At 43.2% G+C, this 19,285-nt stretch overlaps 1 protein-coding gene across 6 annotated transcripts in view; it reads right to left on the bottom strand.

Annotated features, from left to right (window-relative positions):
• Positions 1-17,663, bottom strand: part of PDGFC (platelet derived growth factor C) — a 207,984-nt gene extending 190,321 nt beyond the window's left edge. The window contains exon 1 of one of the 6 annotated variants that reach the window (XM_001500645.7): positions 16,968-17,663. In XM_001500645.7, the coding sequence (XP_001500695.1) occupies positions 16,968-17,085 (118 nt within the window). In that variant the 5' untranslated portion in view covers positions 17,086-17,663. Of the gene's footprint in view, positions 1-15,082 lie in introns of all 6 variants that reach the window. The other 5 variants (XM_070257478.1, XM_023636395.2, XM_023636394.2 and 2 more) reach the window with 5 other exon arrangements.
• Between the last annotated feature and the right edge of the window lie 1,622 nt (positions 17,664-19,285).

The raw sequence follows: 19,285 nt of genomic DNA, 5'->3' as shown, positions 1-19,285 counted from the left end.
ATGACCTCTGAGACTAGAGGCGAACACCACAGCAGAGCTGGCTGCATAGAGTCTAAGTGGGCTATTTTCACTTCACTTCAAAGATCTACCACCCAACGGGGTACTAAACCAAAGATTCTTAAGCATTTTACTTTCTGACGCTTGAAAATTGTGGGAGATAAGAGATATAATTAGAATCTAAGGTAGAAGTGGTAAATTCTTCAATATTCTGGGAGTTTAGAGAAAGTAGGCATGCCAGACTGAGAGAAACAGGAAGGCTGAGCCTTAAACACACGTAGGCTTTGAACATGCAGAGTATAGAAGGATGATGTTTAACCTTCCCACAGGCACTGACTGGTCCAGTTGATCATCATCTGGCATCTGAATTGTTGCAAATGCCTTCAAACTGGTGTCCCTGACTCTCGCTTCTCTGTCCTTTACAATCATGCTGATGTACCTTTTTTTTGGAAAGCAAAAGACAAAACAAAACAAAACAAAAAATCCAATCACTCAATGGACAGTTACAGGTGTAAGAACACGAAAGTGGAGGGAAAGACAGGCCCTAAGTATTAGGAACCGGCGCAGAAAGTACACAGCCTTCTTCCTACAGCAGCTTATAGGTCTAAACACGTTCCTGAGTATGTCAGACAGAGCCCTTCATAATTAATGAATAATTTTTTCAATCTTAATTCCCACCAAACAGAGCTGATTTTTTAATAGACTCTGTGCTGTCTCACAAGTCTAGGCTTCTGCTTAGAACTCTCTTCCTTTTCTAAAGAATTCTTTCCATCCTTCAAGACCCAGCTTAAACAATGGCCTTACAAGAAATCTTTCAGGACAGGGAAATAGATCGTCATTTGGGTCCTTTAGCATTGTAAGTATCTCTCTAGTGTATCACAAGCCACTGACTGTCGACATCAAGTCCCCAAAGAACTGCATTTTTGTTTTCTGTTTTCAGGATGTGACATGTTAACTGGAACATGAGGTAACTGGTATTCATCGGATTGAACTGACTTTTTGGTGAAAAGAGTTGCAAGAACAATGGCATGGAGTCATCTCCGGGGTGAGCAGAGATGAGCGTTGCGCAGTCTTTTTCTTAGAAAGATAATAAAAGTGAGGTGAGATCACAGCAGACCTTGAGAACACCAGAGCAGACCCTTGTTACTCTGTTTAGTCCTCAGTCCAGCAGCATCAGCATCACCCGGGAGTTTGCTAAAATGCAAACTCTCTGGCCCCACCCCTGACCTACAAAATCAAAATACTTTTTAATAAGATCCCCAGGTGATTTGCATGTACATTAAAGTTTGAAAAGCACTGATCCAAGCTTGACAGGAGTAAACACAACCAGAACTACACTGTAGGTAGATTATCTGACATCAACCTCCTGTAAATGATCAACTGGGGGTGAGAGAGCATGGGAAAAGCCTGGGGTATAGAAGGAAGAATAAGGACACTTTTGCCACAGTTTAGTTAACTAGCACCTGACTTGGGGTGATGGCAGTGAGAATGCAGAAATTACAAGTATAATTACTTTCCTTAAAAAGAGAAATGTTAGGGGCCAGCCTAGTGCTGTAGTGGTTAAGTTCATGCACTTTGCTTTGGTGGCCTGGGGTTTGCAGGTTCAGATCCTGGGCACAGACCTACACACTGCTCATCAAGCCATGCTGGGGTAACATCCCACATACAAAATAGGGGAAGACTGGCACAGATGTTAGCTCAAGGCCAATCTTCCTCACCAAAAAGAAAAAGAAAAAGAAATGTTAATGCTCATTCATTAGCTTAACCTTAACAATAACTGTGCCCTTGTTTAATCTACTGTATTATACATTTTAGATTTTTCTGAAGGGAGGTGGTTAAACAGAACAGAAACTATTAGTTTTAAGTTGCATTCTCAGACTTGGAGCTCTAAAAGCAAGCTCAACTATGAGAAATAGGGAGTCCTCTAAACATATGTGTAACAGGATGCCAGAATGGGCCTGAGGTGCCAACAAGACAGGTAAAAGTACATGAAAGCCGCAGTAAGACAGATGCCCTCCATATGCAGATTTTCAAGGGAAATGTCCAGAAGCTGTTCCATGAATGCTGAATCCCTCAAACGCATCAAGGCTCCTGTTCCCTGCACCCCACTTCCTTTCCCATACAGGCTCCCACTCAGACACAGGCCTGGGTGACAAGTAAGGAGATCTAAAGATGTCACATTTAGAGCTGTAATCATCCTAAAGGACTGAGCAATCACTTCTAAAGTGTCAAGGGGGCTATACTTAAGGTTACTGTAGAACTCTGTAACTCTTAAGAGTGAGCTGAAAAAACCATGGTCTTGCAAAAATATTCATCCTGAGATAGGGGAAGATACTCCTTGCTCAATAAAGGTCAGGAGCAACAAAAATAAAATTATATTTTGATCGAGACCCAAGGGTCATGATTATTCAACCAACCACTTACAAGTACACGTGGCCAGTGATTATGGAAACATCAAGGATTCCCCACGAGAGGCACAGACACAATCCCCACTCTGCAAATGTACACAGAAAACAGCCCTCTCTGGGGAGGGTGGACTATGCACACCGAGGTATAGTCTTCCCTTGAGCAAACAATTGCTATAACTTGAACGCACCCCCAGCAAATTTCCAGGTGGCTTTAATAGCTGTTACAAAACAAAACAAGGGGCCAGCCCAGTTGCCTACTGGTTAAGCTCGGCGTGCTCTGCTTCAGTGGCCTGGGTTCAGCTCCCCAGCTCGGACATACACCACTTGTCAGCAGCCATGCTGTGGGGCCGACCCACATACAAAATAGAAGAAGACTGGCACAGATGTTAGCTCAGGGCGAATCTTCCTCAAGCAAAAAGAGAAAGACTGACGACAGATGTTAGCTCAGGGATAATCTTCCTCGACAAACAAAACAAAATTCTGTAATGCTTGCAACAGATGTTAGAGCTTCCAAAGCAGAGGACCCAGATGCCTTGCAGCAGGTTCCCCCACCTTCTATGATTTCAGAGGGCACACTTTTCAGGGCATCAACATCAGAAGATAAAAGTCATTAAAGTGGTCATTTAATTTGAATTTCTACATCTCTGCAGCTTTTTATAGATTAAAAGTCCTCGCTAATTTGGGTTCAGATGTGTCTTTTTAACACACATTGTTTATTACTACATATGATTCTCACTCCTGCCACTGCATTCACGAACCTTCTTTGCCTACCAGTCTCACTCTCTCCTCTGTCTCCATATCCCAAAACCTATCATCTCATTATCTCTCTAGATGGACTGAGCAAGCGAAAACATCAATTTCTGTTATCTTTTCTCTCACATTATTTCTACCACTACTTTAGACATTTGGTTGGACTAAAACAACATTATAGGGGTTTATCCAACTCCTCTGCTAGAGAACCACCGCTAAAAATGGCTCCTGCCTCTCCTCTCATTCCCTCACTTTGTCAAAAATGGTTTCAAGGCTCACTTCCTCCAAAATTTAATTCCCGCTTCTCCAGGAGGGATGTGCAGGTTTTACTGCAACAATTTGATATGACACCTCAAGTTCTGCAGTCATTTCACCTGTGTTCCATCCGCAGAGGTACAGGAACTTTCCAGGCCAGAAGTCTTAACTCTTGTTACATATTTAACCTTTTCCTCTCCTCTGGAAGTCTCCCAAACCCACCAAACAAGTAAACAAAGTGTATTTATTTCCTTTCTCTCTCCATCCTGGAACCACTTGAATATCTCCTTCCTTTGATCACTAAAACTTTCTCAAAAGTCTTAAAAACTTCCTAACTTCTTCACTTTAATCCCTAATCATTCTTCCTTCCACTTCTACATCCCTCATTACACTGACAGGTTTTTTGTTTTTGTTTTCTCAGCATTGAAATACATAAGCTGTTTATTCACTGGTCCTCATTTTCTTGAACCTTTATCTCTCTTCTGTATTTTATATTGTCGGCCAATTTCCTTGACCTTTCTCTCTCTCCTTCCTTGGTACTCTCCTCTACCTGAATTAAAGTTTCTCTCTCTCTCTCTTTTCCTTTTTTTCTCTTTTTTCCTCCACTTTCTTCTTTTCTTTTTTCCCTTCACTGACTCCTCCTCTTGGTTCTGGACACAAATGTGGGACTTCCTTTTCCTTCATCTTATTCTTCGCTTATTCAGCAACCTTCATTCCATCTCCCTTCTATACACCATGAGGAATCAGATTTAATTCATAATTTGGCTGCCTAGATAGCTGGGGTGAGAAGGCCAATAACGGAGCTCACAACGAAGCATGAAAAATCAGTCTAATTGGTCAAGCCTGAGTAACATATCAATGCTCCTCCTTTTGAGCCTCCTGTATCTAATGACTTGCTCACTGAATCTATTTCTGAGGTCTCAGTCAAAACAAACTACACATTAGACTGCATGAATTTGCTGCCCTTCCTTACTCTGCATATTCACTCACCAGGTTCCCATCTCCTAAAGCCCACTCTACCCTCCCCTTGATTCTGCATGCACACGTGTTGCTCATCTCTCCAAGCCCCGTGGCTCAAAATCTCTCCCAGCAACTTTTCTAAGGCTTTTCTAATGGCTCTGCTGTAAACAACCTTGCTTTTCTCTGAATTCCCACCAAACACTGTATTTTATTCTGTATTATAGCTAGCTTCATGCCTTACCTTCCCTTGTCACTATAAACAACTTGAAGGCAATGACTAAGTCTATTTCCACTTTGCATCTTCCACAGTGCCTCTCGGCTTCAGCCCAGTACTAGGGTCACTCTGTAGCACACACCTCAGTTCACAGTTTTTATTTAGAGAATATGACCACACAGAACTCTGTGCTGTGTAAAAAAGGCGAGCGGGTTGTTAATTGCTGTTTTCAAGATCACAGAGAATTTGATTTAAAGGCAAATCTTAGGTTTTTCATAGACTTAAGGCCATCGAGTCCTAAATTACTCATTAACAAAAAAAAAGGAAATAGCGAGTCACACATTACACAGAAACTATAATATCCACCATTGTCCCTTGTTTTTTAGGCCCATGGAGCTGCAGCAGTTATTTCCGCTGCCAAACTTCCAGCAGGAACGCTTGAAAGTTGCCAGCACGGTATGATGCCATCAGTTTCTCAAACTTAGAAAGGCTCATTGATCTGCACTGAGGTTTCTTACACAATCCACTTCCTTTAAGGCCAAGTGAGCCAACCCTGATTGAGAGAAGTTACAGAATGAATAAATGTTATGGTATCAACATAGAAATTATTCAGTTTCCTTACCTCACTTCAATTTCCAAATTTATTTCTGGCTTCCACTGCCACAGTCATCACCACCAACGTGCAGCACCCCACTCTTATAGTCCCACCCAGCCACCTCCTCCTCATTGGACTGCTATGGTACAACCCTCATACCAATTTCAGAGGAGGTTAATTGATATCCTAATGCAATAAAGTAACTCTCTAAAGCGAAAGAACTTGGGATAGGACTTTTTACCTAGGTCTCAAGTAAGACAAATGAATGTCATAGCAGGTTGGTTATAATAGTGGTTTTATTACAAAACTGGCAGAGTTACAGTAACTGTCAATCATAACTGTTGTTGGATTTCTACTTTACATAGTTGTAGTTATGAGTCTACTCTTGTAAGCCAGAACGATTATTTTACAATTAGTTTAGACCTGTCTGAGCCCAGAAGGAAAATTTCAATTTCAATCATCTTACTTCACTTCAGAACTCACTGCTACCACAAAGCAAGTCAGTTCAACTTTTCACACATGGGTTTCTAGCCATTTCCAAAGTTGAACAAACTTATAAAAGGAAGTGCTCAAAATGTTAAGTATGTTTTCAAAGTGCAGTATAAAATAGCAATAATGGGTTTGCATGCACTAAGAAAAACAAACAAATAAATAAACAAAAAATCAGCTCAGAAAAGAACCCTATTTTCAAGGGAGAACATGGTCACGGTCCTATAAGACATAGTACACATCCCTGAATTTGGACTGCAAATCTATCACTTAAACATCTAGTAAATGACCCAATTTGTTTACATGGCCCTGTACCTTTTTATGGACTTTCCATAAAGAAGTTATTACATCCATTCCCTTTATTTTGTTTAAGAGTGTTTGAATGAGCCCCAGAACCACAAGCCAGTTAAACAAGCTCTCTTTAGATGGACGTGGTCTCATATAATTCACCACTACCGGAGAAATTTTCAAAACAATGTTTGTAGTTTGGAAACTGCACACATTCCCACACACCAAAAGTATTTCCTGTGCTTTATGCAGTTTTAAGTGTTCGGCAGATATATTAAATAAGTCCTATTTTTCCATTTTTCGAAGTAAAAGTGTGGCATTTGCACTTCTTCCAGAAGATTTGCACCTCTGAGTGTTTTGCTATGGTAGGTTGGTCATTTAGAAATGACTGCAAAGGAAGACTACAAGGGAAATGTGAAATCCAGACACCCTAATTGATTTCCTAGGATGTAAATGTTAGTTCTAAAAGGAAACCCTTTTAAAGCAGTTAGTTTAATGGGGTGCCCAACGGATGCCTATTAAAAGTTATCGGTACAGATTAAAGATAAATTTTCTACCATGAAGGAAAAGCTTTTTTTAAAAAATAAACATAGAGGTTATTTAATGCCTAATTTTACATTCTTAATCATGCCTATAAACCTTAAGCTTGCTAATATTCTAAAAAAAAACAGAGATTAAAACCACTTTTTCAAGGGTTAGTGTGTATCTATTAGATATCTAAAGTCTCTCAATATCCCGGCCAGACTGTGACCTGGGAAACACCTGCTATTTTTAGGTTGTTGATTTTTCTAGAAACGGTCAGACTGTTTTGACTTCAGTGACTAACACAAAATAAAGACCCAGTTGAGCCTATCATATATATCTCTTATAGATATAAAACTGCATCTGAAACTATAAAAACACTAGTGTGCTATGCGGTCTAGTCTCTTGTATTGGAGAGGCAATTCATTTTCATGTAGACCTCCAGAAACTGAGTGTACTTTTGCTTATGAATAAAAAAGTTAGTAACTAAGTGCATCCTTATAGACACACTGCTACTTATTTAATAGGAAGCGTGCCCCAAAAGCTTTTATTACCTACAACATAAACATATTTCCAGCAGAGGCAATCTACCGTCAGTACACCCCATCTCTGGCTCTGGATGTGCAGACCTATGCTCTTCATACTAACACTATCCAACTTTTTTTCTTGTTTTTATCGTGTCCATATATCCAGGAATGACTACACGAAATACAGCTGATTTTTTTCTGTCCTTGGAGTGGGTAATCTGAAGGTAAACTGCACTCCAGTAAAGAGGAGTCTTAGTATATTTCTATAGAGCAATTTACAAACACTTAAGCTACTGTGTTTTCCCTGTGTTCTTAAACAATTTGCACCCTATCTGTCATGTCTCAGGTTTATAATACGATAAATCAGAAATGAACACTGCAGGTTCCTCCTTTTTCCAAACCCGGCAAGAAATTTCCAGTGAGGAACTGAATATTTCTCTCTTCTCATTTGTTCATATCTTAACCACATTTTAAGCAAATGTTCCTTCTTAGTACACTGATTTTAAACATTGCCTGCTGCCATAAAGAAATTATAATGCTTTAATGACTTCCAATTTGCATTTCTAATCACCTCAGACTCTGAATGTGTGCGGCAGTATGGGAAACAAGCAGTGATTTATTCCTCAGCGGAAAAAAAAGATAAATAATATGACTCTTTAAAAGACAGATGTCCTTATAAATACCCAGCAAAAATAACCGCCAGAAACAACACGAGATAAGTGCCACATAAGTTCAGCTTCTGTTGTTAATGGTTTCTGATCTCTGCGATGAGTCAAAAGGCAGGTGCGAAGCCCGGCTGGGCATATTTAAGCACAGAAGCAGACCTCCATCTTGCATACACTGAGAAGCTTAAAATAGTACCCACTCACGAACAAGGCTTTCCTAGAATGCAAACTGCTTAGCGTCAAAAAACGGCATGGCATCCAGATAGCACATCCCACAAGAGAACTCATTCATTTCAAATCCTTCACTACCACAAAATGTTTGTAGCCTTGTATACCAGGGACCAGAATGAACTTCACTAGAAGAAATGATGCAGTTACTCAATGTCGAGTAACCCCCTAGGAATTAATTTTCCCCCAAACTTGAAAGCCTTTTCCTTAAAAAGTGTTAAGGCTGTTTTGTTTGCTTCTTGCAATGTAACAGCTTCGTTACAGTAATTCACTGTGCTGGAAGCTGCCTCCCTTTTATCACAATCTCCTGATCCCTCACTCGGCCTCATTCTGCGTGCCATCCATTTTGTGAATGAAGTGTGAAAATAGCTCTTTGTTTACATAAAGAAGGCAATAGAGAGTAGTGTGGACATGGCTTAGCTGCTTTGAGTGTAACTGAGGCTGTGCAGCCTGCCCTTCTAACCAGTTCAGAACTCCCAAATAGGTCTAATGACCAGGACAAACTCCGACAATAAGCAGGCAACTACAGCCACCAAAGCAGAACTCTGCTACTACATGCCTGCTTAGAAAATAACTGAAGACAAAGGGCTCTGACTAAATCTGAAACATGAAGGCAACCTTTTCTTTTATTCTGTTTAACTGCAAACTCTGCAGGAAGCACGCCCTGCAAACAGCAGCAGGGCGTCTGAATACGTCCACCAAGGACACCTTTCCACCTTTTTCGTGCCTCCACTCATACTCAACACTACACCCTTCTTGTCTCTCACACACGACGTGCCTTTTCATGCCTCTCTCTCTGGTGCAGGCTGTTCCTCTGCCTAGAGTACTTTCCTCTTTTTCCCTCTCAGACCCACTTCAAAATGCGTCACCTCCTCTGTGGGAACTTTTCTTCTTGCACTCCTTTTCCAGGCAGAATCCACCACTGAGTCAATCAGTAGAGGATTTTTGAAGTGACATAAAGCACTCTGTGTTCCCGTGGCACTTTGAGTGCAAAACTAAGAGACCAGGAGATGAAAGAAGGATCTGCCATCCTTCTTGGACAGAGCTTCCCAAGGGCAGGGATTGCATCTCCTTCTTTGTGGCCCCAGCACCTAGGGCAGAGCTCCGCAAAGAGTAGATGCTCATAAATATTTGCTGAATAAAAACAAGGTTCTAATAAAACATTAGACCATTTAACTCATGAAGGAAGAGGCACGTGGCTCTCAGTCCTGGCGTGGAGTCAGATCGAGGTCCAAACATTCACCAGCCGTAGGACCTTGGCTAAGCTACTTAGCCAGCGAAGCCTCAGTGTTTTTCCTAATACCCCATGGGAAGGTTAGAAAGATAAACTGTATACAGTCTGCAAACATTGAGCACAAGTGTGGCACCCAAAGGCACTCCTGGGGAGTCATTACTAAGCGTCCACTTAGAGCTCTTTAGACCCAACCAACCACCCACTAAGAGCGCATCTAAATACTGCCCTTCCAATGTCCTTCCTGGGAGCTCTTCCTGGTTTCTTATCAGTACACAGTGTGCACAGTAGCAATGCAACTCTATATCCTTGCTCTTAGCATCAACGTGCCTTGCCCTCCTTGGGGATGTTGGTTTCCCTCAAACAACCAGACATCTGCTTTGCGTCTGCCCCCCAAACCCCAGCAACCGCCCAATATACACCTCATTTGCTTGAGAAACGGCTCAACTGCTATTCAATAGAGAAAAAACCAAGCACACACAAAATATCACAGTTTGAAAATAAAAGAGGAATTAAGCCTAACACCAAGAAAGCAAAAATTAGTGAAGGCAGCCTGGCAAAGATGGTCTGGTGTAGAAACAAGGTAAACGTTCAGGGAGGAGGCTGCTGAGTCACGAGTGGACCGGAAACAACCGCTCGGAGATGGCACGTGAAGTCTAATGTGAAGTCAAATAACAGATCAAATGAGCTACACTCAGCTTTACGTGTATTCTCATGAAGTAAAAGACAAAATGAGCTAATATTACCAATAAACATCACTCTTAATTACTTGGCTTTAATGATAAAAGTAATTAGTATAACTCCTCTTTATAATTTTTAGTTCCTTTTGTTCTCAGATTTAGGAACTTTACAAACCAAATTTTTAAAAAGTAAACTAATCATGTTTTAGGTAAGCCATTCAAGTCCAGAGCTAGGAATTTATTTCCTGATGCTCTTGACTTTAAAGAGAAATTTGAACCTCTGAAATAGAATATCCTGCATAATATAGTGTAAATAAAAGTTAAGGTCACTCATTAAATCCATTTCAAAGGAATAACAGGCTGTGCCTTTCCAGAGCTCACTAAACCACACTTATTTACTCATTTCTATGGTACTTGTACCACTGAGACATCCTGCTAAATAAAATGCTCCAAATTATTAAAAAAATGAAAAATGAAAAAACCCTTCCTTGTGGAACCAAGATTTCCAATGTCAGCTAGCCTCTTCATCATCAATCAATAAACCAAAATTTTGAAATAAACATCATCCATCCATGGATCTGGTACACCTGCTTAAAATAAGGTCCCAACGTGTAATAACAACAATTTTAAAGGTTGTATTTCAAGTCATTTGCCAAACCGTCAGGTTTCCTCTCCACCAGAAGTATTACAGTACACCTTAGCCAGATTATCTGTTAGATTTAATTAATGTGATTATTCTGAGATTGTTTTCCTTAGTGTTCTTGGAAATAATGTTTCAGGATCAAGGGAGTCTCACTTCCGTTCACAACCTGCAAAGCATGCAACCTCCTAAAATAGTAAAGAAATGCTTTTATACAAAGCATCAGAATTTTGAAACTAGAATTCCATCTGCCTAATTGGTTCTCGCTTAAGGAAAAATATATCACCATATTAACACCATATTAATATATCACCATATTAACAGTATTAATTTAATACGGTAGCCCTCAACAGTGACCTTGACAAAGTCACTTCAGTTCTCTAGGCCTCACTTTACACATCGGTGACAACAGACTCTTGGGATCCTTCCAGTCCTAACATGCACTATATTTATTGCTAACTTCTAGCCCGTGAGCCAGAAGCAAAAGATGGAAAGCACACTGATTCTGAGGGCATGTCAGCCACCCAAAATTCACCATTCTTAAGAGACCTTGGTCCATATCACACAACAACACCATCTTATAAACTACAGAGGTATGCACAGCAATGCACTTTTCAAAGAGAAATTAGCACCAGCTCAAGGAAACCTACTCACTTGCTTGGTACATACTCACTTGAGAACATGGTATATTTACCAGGATTATAAAGTAGTACTCTGATTGGCATAACCCATCACGACCAACAAATAAACAAGTTTATCTTCCCCTGAAAAAAGTCAAACGATGTAGAACTTACAAGACCAAAAGACATCTTCAAAGACGGCTACTGTTATAGTCAATAACATAATCTTACTCTAACAAGGCACTACATCCAGAGCCATTCAACAAATATTCATTGGGCACATATTTTATACAACGTCCTGTTCTGGGTGCTAGAGCTCCCACAGAGAGCAAGGTGGACAAGGTCTATGCTCTCAGGGAACTTAGATTCTATGGGGGTGGTGGTCAGGGCAGGTGGACAACAAATAAATTAATTAATGAGCAAGAAGATTATCAAAGAATGATATGTGCTGCGCAGCTAACTAAGCTTAATGTGATAGTGAGGGGTGGCTAATTTAGATTAAATGGTCAGAAAAAAGACCTAGCTGAGAAGGTGCTCCATTTACTCTAGATGACAGGAAGGTGCTACACATGCACAAGCAAACGAGCAGTGTTGCCCAGAGAAAGCAGGAACACCGAACTGAGGGTTGCAAGCCCACGCCATGTGAGTCACGTCCCTCTTCCTCATCTCACCTCCCCAACCCCAGAGGAGCTAGAACCAAAAGAGCTGTAAAATGGAGGCTTGAAAGAGGCCACACGCCTTCCTCACTTCAGGTCCTTCAGGCTGTGGGTTAGGCCTGAGTTGCCAAGCAGGAGAAGAGAGAAGGGTTTTAACTTCAACACGAACCAAACTGCCCCTAGCTAAAAGCATCAAAATGTTCAATAATCAATATGGCAGGCACACGGATCAATCAGGAAGGAGGCTATAAAGGTTGGAGTAGTATCCTAGAGGTCCTGAGCTGGGCCAAGCGTGAACCCTGTAGTTTCTGGTCCATACACACTCCATTTGTCCTAGAAGAGGAGCACTAGCTTCTCTCCAACCCATTGGGAACGTTTCAACGTTTCAACAATCTGTATGGTAGTACTGGTGCACACCAACGGAAAATCTACCACTAGAACTACCCTTAGACGATAGGAAAGGGAGATTCTACAAAATCACAGTTGGAGGCAGTGGTGGAGAAAAATAATTAAACAGAGACTGTTTAATAAGTGAGTTATATCGAAATTATTTAACGTTATATAGAGATATTCTGGTTCCGTAAAATGCTTTCAAATTAAACAATCAGAAACATAAAAATTAGACTAAATAAATGAAAGGACTTTCATTATGACTTCTACCATTTTGGTTAATAGAAGTAGAAACCCATGGGGAAAAAATTTTAGCAGTCTTGGAAACATCTGGCGTGGGAGGTATGAACCTTATCAATTCATGAATTCAATTATTATTTAACACACATCACATTATCATTAGAATTCTGTTTCTACAAAAAGTGTGCAAGTTTGTAAGCAGAACAGAATCTTAGCACTACAAAGGTTGAAAAAACTTGAAGTGAATATAAAGAAGATAAGTTAAAAAACAAGTTTCAGGAAGGATGAAGTAAGAGCAGAGAAAGCTAAGATTTCGGTGCCTGAGACAGAGCTCTGCAAAATACAGCGTTGGGGAAAGTTTAGAGTCGGACCCCAGCAACTATTTACACCTATTTAACAAATGATCCTGAAGGTTCCCACAGACCTTTGTACTTTCCGAACACCTTTTAGAGGTAAATTCAAAGTATATCAGATTAAATGTAAAAGACAACAGTTGGTAGGGGAGAAAAAGTTACCACAAAATAGAATGGGGGCTTTTTTGTCACCTATTATGAAAAACAATATTCATCATTACATAATGTCACTTTACTTCTTCAACTTCCTCCACCATCTTGAACAGAGCAGAGAACGAAGAGGAAGTTTAAAAAAAAAAACCTCTAAACAACAAAATTAAATGTCAAAGGTCATGTACTACAACTTATAGACTTACTCACAGGAAAGCCCCGTTAGTCTTCAGTCAGAGCCTATTAACTCTTGGACGCTATTCTGAGGATTGTGATTATGTTTTTCAGTAAAACAGAGCTTTGGAGCTGCCACCTAAAAAAGGGTGGGGGAGTGGGCACAGTTTGGTCAGACACAGGCACATTGGCAGCCGGAGGAAGAGAAAACTGGCACTGAATAAAGAGAGACAGAAAAGCCATTAACACAAGACACGTGTACTCAGAAAGCCATAACCATGGGACCATTTGTCCCCAAAGTAAAGGGCCCCACAGACCACAGAAGTCCTTCAGGAAGAGAGCACATACAATAAACGATGTCCATAAGGATAACCCTAACTATACACATAGAGGCATATTCCAAATATACACTCAAAATAGTTAAAGAAAATGAGAACAGGAAGAAGCATGTTTCAGGTCTACGGGATATGAAAATCACTCTCCAGTGACACAGGTAAATGAGGCTGACTCCGTCACCAACTTTGTGATTGGTGTCTATTTGGGCTACATGCAATAGACAAAGTAAGCTTGGTTTCGTTTTGCTTTTTGACCTATATGATTCCTTCCACTACAACTCAGAAGCACCGTTTCAGAAGTTACTCATCTCACAGTAGGCATTCTCTTTAAAATGAGTACATACAGATATTAGTAATTTTTCCCACAGTCATATGGGAAGTATAGGCCAGAAACTCTACGTAAGTCAGTGTTCTTATCTTTTATATCTTTCTTTAAGTTAAATCTGGAGACCCTTGGATTGTACATGAGATTTCAGAATTATAAATCAGATTAAGAATGAAGGATACAGGGGCCAGCCCAGTTGCATGGTGGTTGGATTCACACACTCCGCTTCAGCAGCCCAGGGTTCGCAGGGTCGAACCCTGGGCATGGACCTGAGCATCACTCATCAAGCCATGTTGTGGCAGTGTCCTACACATAAAAAGTAGAGGGGGATTCATGCAGCTGTCAGCTCAGGAACAATCTTCCTCAAGCAAAAAAGAGGAAGATTGGCAACAGATGTTAGCTCAGGGCCAGTCTTCCTCACACACACAAAAAAATGAAGGATACAAAGACAACTTAGAAGATAAAGCTATTTTTATAGTAAAGTAGCAAGCACTGCAATATCGTTTAAAGTCAAAAACCAGGTAACGAATAACAGTAAATAACACTGATCCCTCAAAACCAATTCTGAAGCACCTCCACATTTTCCAGTCTAAATTCAAATATCTAGCACTGGCTATAGCAATCAATTTCCATTTTTAACACCTCTTAGGACTACAAGTTAATACTCAAATGGCGCAGCCCTGGTATGTGAATGAGTCAGCACCATCTGAGACTCGGGAATACTCCAGGAAAGAATATCATTGCGGAGGGGAGACCGAAAGCAGGAATGGGCTCCTATAGTCACAATAAATCAATTTGAACATTTTATGTTCAGCACTTAGAAGACCTTTCACAAAATGATGCAATGCACCAACTGGGCCAATGGCATTTTCTATGCGGCATCTTCAGGAGGCTTGGTACTTAGAGAACTGGACAATCGTCAAAATTGAGAAGAGCAACGGGGCCATCAAAAACCAATCATAACTCAGTATGAGGGCAAAAAACATCCACATGAGAGAATGGAAAATTTGAAAGCCAGAAAAAAAAAAAAGAAGTTCCAGCAAATTTGTTCACATTCCAGGGGATCTTCTTTAGCACCTACCTGTTATCCTCAAATCTGGGAACCCTGAAGCATAAAAATCAACCTGAGCATGTGCAGGAAAATAGCTCTGTACTGCCCCCTAGTGCTGCCCAGTCCCACTTCTCCTTAGGCTAAAAACTGCAAGGTGAGTAGTTCCTGTACCTCTAGTTACTTCCTGCTGCCAGCCTCCCAAGAGCTAAACATAGCCCAATCCTCTGCCCACAGATTAGGAAACAACCAGGCTATTTTTAGCACCATGCATCTTAGGAATGGAAATGGCCCAGCCTCTGATGGCAACAGACTGTGTGTGGCCTGGCTTCATGAACTCACCTCTTCGGAGGCTGTGAACCTCCTCGGTAAAGCGGCCAAGGACCGTCTGAAATCTCTGGAGCCCATTACAGAGTGATGATGTACGTCGATCACAAGAAAGAACAACAAGGAAAGGACAAGGAGGGGCACAAGTAGCAAAGGGAATCAGGAAGAAGACACATGCCAGGACAGGCTTGATAAGGCAGAGCAGTAGGAGAAATGATATGGGACAGGAACAATAAAAATCAGAAGCCAGAAGCCAAGAATATTATGCATTGTCATGCTGGGAGAAGTCTGTCTAGTAACAAGCAATATTTTGAACTGGACATTTATTTTACATGAGAGAGAACAAAGGTTGGTCTGATCTGTTTCCTGCCCGGGTACCGCTGGTGCGATGGCTCCTTTGATCACTTTCCCCCAGTCCTCTGCAGCTCCTGCGATTAGAGATAGATCCCCAGGCTGCCCTTTGATCAGCAGCTCAAGCGGCCTGCAGGTGCCATGTGCCATCGCATTAGCAAGTTGTAAGAAGCAACCACATTAATATTGGCTGATAAAGGTGATACCGTGTATTGCTGCACACACAACAAATACAAATAATCTCTACAAAAGTCCCAGGAATCCTTATTTCATCTAATTTTTTACTCAAGAACTTTCTGTGCTTTCTTGAAGATGAAAACTTTAGAGAGGGTTTAAATTCAAAGTTGAAGTCTTGAAACACCCCAATACGTAAAGAAAAAGTTGCTGTGACTGAAAAATAGGGTACACACCATTTTGATTTTCTAGGTATGCTGCTTGTGCTCACTTCGCCTGGTTAATGAAGTGACAGCATTCTTGCATTCTGAATAGATGACACACAAAGCAGTAAAAACATGTACATTTCCTTTCAAAGAACATTAAGAGCCACCACTTGTAAACAGGGTGTTTAATAGTCTAATTTTAGACAGCCTACATTAACATTGTGGTTTCGTGTGCAGGATAAAATTTCTATTTACAAAGTATTCTCAAAAATGACTTCATAATGGTAGATCAAGAGGAAAAGAGTTTAGAAATTGAATGATGTAAATCATATGGGGTTCAGAGGCTAAGCAAATTACACACCCTGAAGCTGCCCTGGCTTTATGAAAGAAGCCTTTCTCCAGCTCTATGCAATCCCAGCCCAAGGGAACTTGCATCTGAGAGTTTTCTAAACATTTCAGGTACACTTGAAAGCTGAAAGTAATTCTCATTTCCTATGCAGGATTAAGTCGTTTCCAGCACACACAAAATAGCAGTCATTCACCAACACATATAAAAACACACCACCAGAAAGGTAAGGACTTCAGAGTGCAAAGGCACATTTTAAAAAAAAAAAAACAGAGCGCCAGAGAAGTACATTTTTTTAATTCCCCCCTAAAAACGTCTGTGCGGCCTGTTGACCTCTATATTTCCTATCGACTTACTCATTAATTGATGCCTTTCCACTTAGAGTGCTTCAATTAATGCGGTCGATACATTTCCTGAAACACCCACCTCCCCAATAAAAAAAAACAATCTGAGTAAAGTCAAACATGCCAAGACTCATTCATTTTGGATTCGTTTTTAGAAGCAGCTCTTGAACTTATAACTCTGGCAAGGAGAGGTCCTGCAATGTGAGTTCTGACGTTCACAATCGCTCCCAGAATGTCCTCTCTCTGGCTGAGGCTGCGGTGGCACTCACGTTGCCCTGTTAGAGCTTTGTAGCAGCTCCCGAAGTTGCAAACTGCACGTAACCTCCAAAAGGCCATGCCAATGAACGCAGCGCGCATTTGCATGGCTAGAGAGCCGCTTCTACCCTCGCAGGCTGGTGTACATCACACACCAACGCACAATGCCAACGTAACACACACAGCGAGAAAACAGAAGGGGGAGTTGGGGGGGAAAGACTCACCGTTCTGTTCCTTGTTGCTGGAGAACTGGAATTTACTACTGAGGTTGGACTCAGCCTGAGTCCCGTGTCTCTGGCCGGCCAGGGCAGATGTCAGCAGGAGAAGCCCGAAGAGGAGCATTTGGCTGACTGGGGCGAGAACTCACTCACGGCGGGCACTTTGGAAGCAGCGACTCCCGAGTCTCTTTCACCACCGCCAGGGGAAGGCTGCACTGGGGTGGAAGCGCCGAGCCTGCTCTGGCAGCAGAGAATCGCAGGGTAGTTTCCACATAATCCCATCCAAAACTTTTTCCTAGAGCCCTCTTCTGTGTCTCCAGTTTTTGAAAAGGATCAAAGCAAAACCTGGACCTGAACCAGTTTCCCAAGGTTTAAACAAATCCTGAGCTGTGCCGAAGTGGTGGGGGTGGGGGTGAAGGCGAGGGAGGAAAGAGGGGGTGGGGACGCGGGGGAGCCGGGGGAGCGGCGAGAAGTCACCAGCAAGTTGCTGGGAGCACCTGTCAGTTTGGGGGACAGGACAGAGGCGAAAACTCAAGAGTCGCGCGCAGCCAGCCTCGAAGCCAAGTTGGCGGCCGGCAGTTTCTGATCAATAACAAAGCTGCCAATAGATGCGGCTCTCCGGGCGCCCCTCTCCCCCGCCCCACCCCCACCCCCGGAGGGGGAGGGGGAAGAAACAAGGCGAGGGCGCCGCGGCCGGTCCCCGGGGCCTCGGAGCCGCAGCGGGGCCGGGTGCTCCGCGCCGAGGCCGCCCCGGGCGCGGGCGGAGGGAGGCCGCCGGGCTCCTGCTCCCCAGCCCGGCGCGCAGCCTGCGCCCGGTCCCGACCGCCGCAGCACGGATTCCGGCACCTGGCTGGAGTTTTCGGCGATCAAAGTTCACCTTGTTCGGGTGCGTCCCCCGGCTCCTCGCAGCCGAGGAAATTCGGCAGCTCGGGGTCACCGCGGGGCTCCGGTCGCTGACCGTCCCCTACTCCCACGCCTCGGGCTCCGCGCAAACCTCGGGGCTCCGCGCGGCGTCTCGGCACCGGGTGGAGAGAGCAGGCCGGGCGGCCCCAGCTCCGGCTTGTCCCCTCCCCTTCGCTACCTTCCCCCCGCCGGGCGGCGGTCGGGAGGAGGGGGCCTGGGCCGAGCCCGGGCGGAGCGCGCGTCGGCGAGCAGGGCAGGCTGAGCGCTCTCCCGGGGCGGCCACCGGGGCGGGCGGGGGTCGGCGCCGCGGGGAGGGGCAGCCCCGGGCCGCGTCCGCGCCCGCCGGCCAGGGCCGCCAACTAGCAGTCCAACAGGTGCTGGCACAGACAGGGGGTGTTGCGGGGCTCGCGACAGACGGGACCCAAACGGCCCCGGCGAGGAATGCAGCCGGGGAGGCCCCTGGTTTGCTTTCCACAGGACGCCCCCCACCCCAAAGAAAGATCAGACTGGATGGCGAATGGTGCTGGGAAAAGAAATGGGGAAGAACTTCCTGCCGCTCTCCCTCTTCCCCCAGCCCCTGTGGCCGTGACTCGTCATTAACTTCCCAGGGGATCCCCATTCCCAAAGGGCTTGGCCAGCACCCTTGGCCAGAGTTTCTGGACCGAAGGAAGAAGGCAAATTGAATTCAAAGATTTCTCTCCAGTTTCCAGCCCTCTGAAGAGAGATGGATAAAGCAAATGTCAAGACAAACAGCCAAAAGAATAACAACATTCATTGGTTTAACAAATACGGTCTTTATGGAATTCCTACTGTGTCAGGCACTGTTCTAGGAGCTGGGGCTGTGGTAGTGAAAACAGAGGAAAGTGTCTGTCCTCTGAAGCTTACATACTAGTTGGGCTGCATGAAATTAATATCAAGCAAGTGCCCTGGAAAGCAAATCAGAAATATCACCCAACCTCTTGTTAAATAAGTCAATGCAAACAATTCGACGACGTATGGTGCTCCCTACCGGATTGGAAGGAAGGCTATAACCTTAAGGCTGATGCTGAAACAGGAGTGGAGTCTCAAATGTTCCTCTTTAAGGAGCTGCCCTTCCTGGCCTTGCAAGGCTGTCTACTGTGTGAGGAGAGCTGCCCCGAAAGTGGACGGGGGAATGCTTGGACAGGGCATACTCCTACCACATCAAACGAGAAGCTGATCCTTCCTCAGTCATGCTGAAGATGCCAAGCCCTCTTCCTATGTTTGGACGCTGCCCGGAACCAATCAACCTGACTTCTGCCTGTAATACCTAGTCCTGTTCTTTCTTCCCTCTTAAAATTCTACGGTTGAAACCTCTGCTCACCTATCCCATTCATTCATTCTTATTCCTTTACCAATTCAAGGCAAATAAATAAGACCCAATCGTTGACTTTAGAGAACTT

This window comes from Equus caballus, chromosome 2, assembly GCF_041296265.1.
Source record: "Equus caballus isolate H_3958 breed thoroughbred chromosome 2, TB-T2T, whole genome shotgun sequence".
Classification (NCBI taxonomy): domain Eukaryota; kingdom Metazoa; phylum Chordata; class Mammalia; order Perissodactyla; family Equidae; genus Equus; species Equus caballus.
Note: the sequence above shows the minus strand (reverse complement) of the source record. Positions and strands in the feature narration are given on the sequence as shown.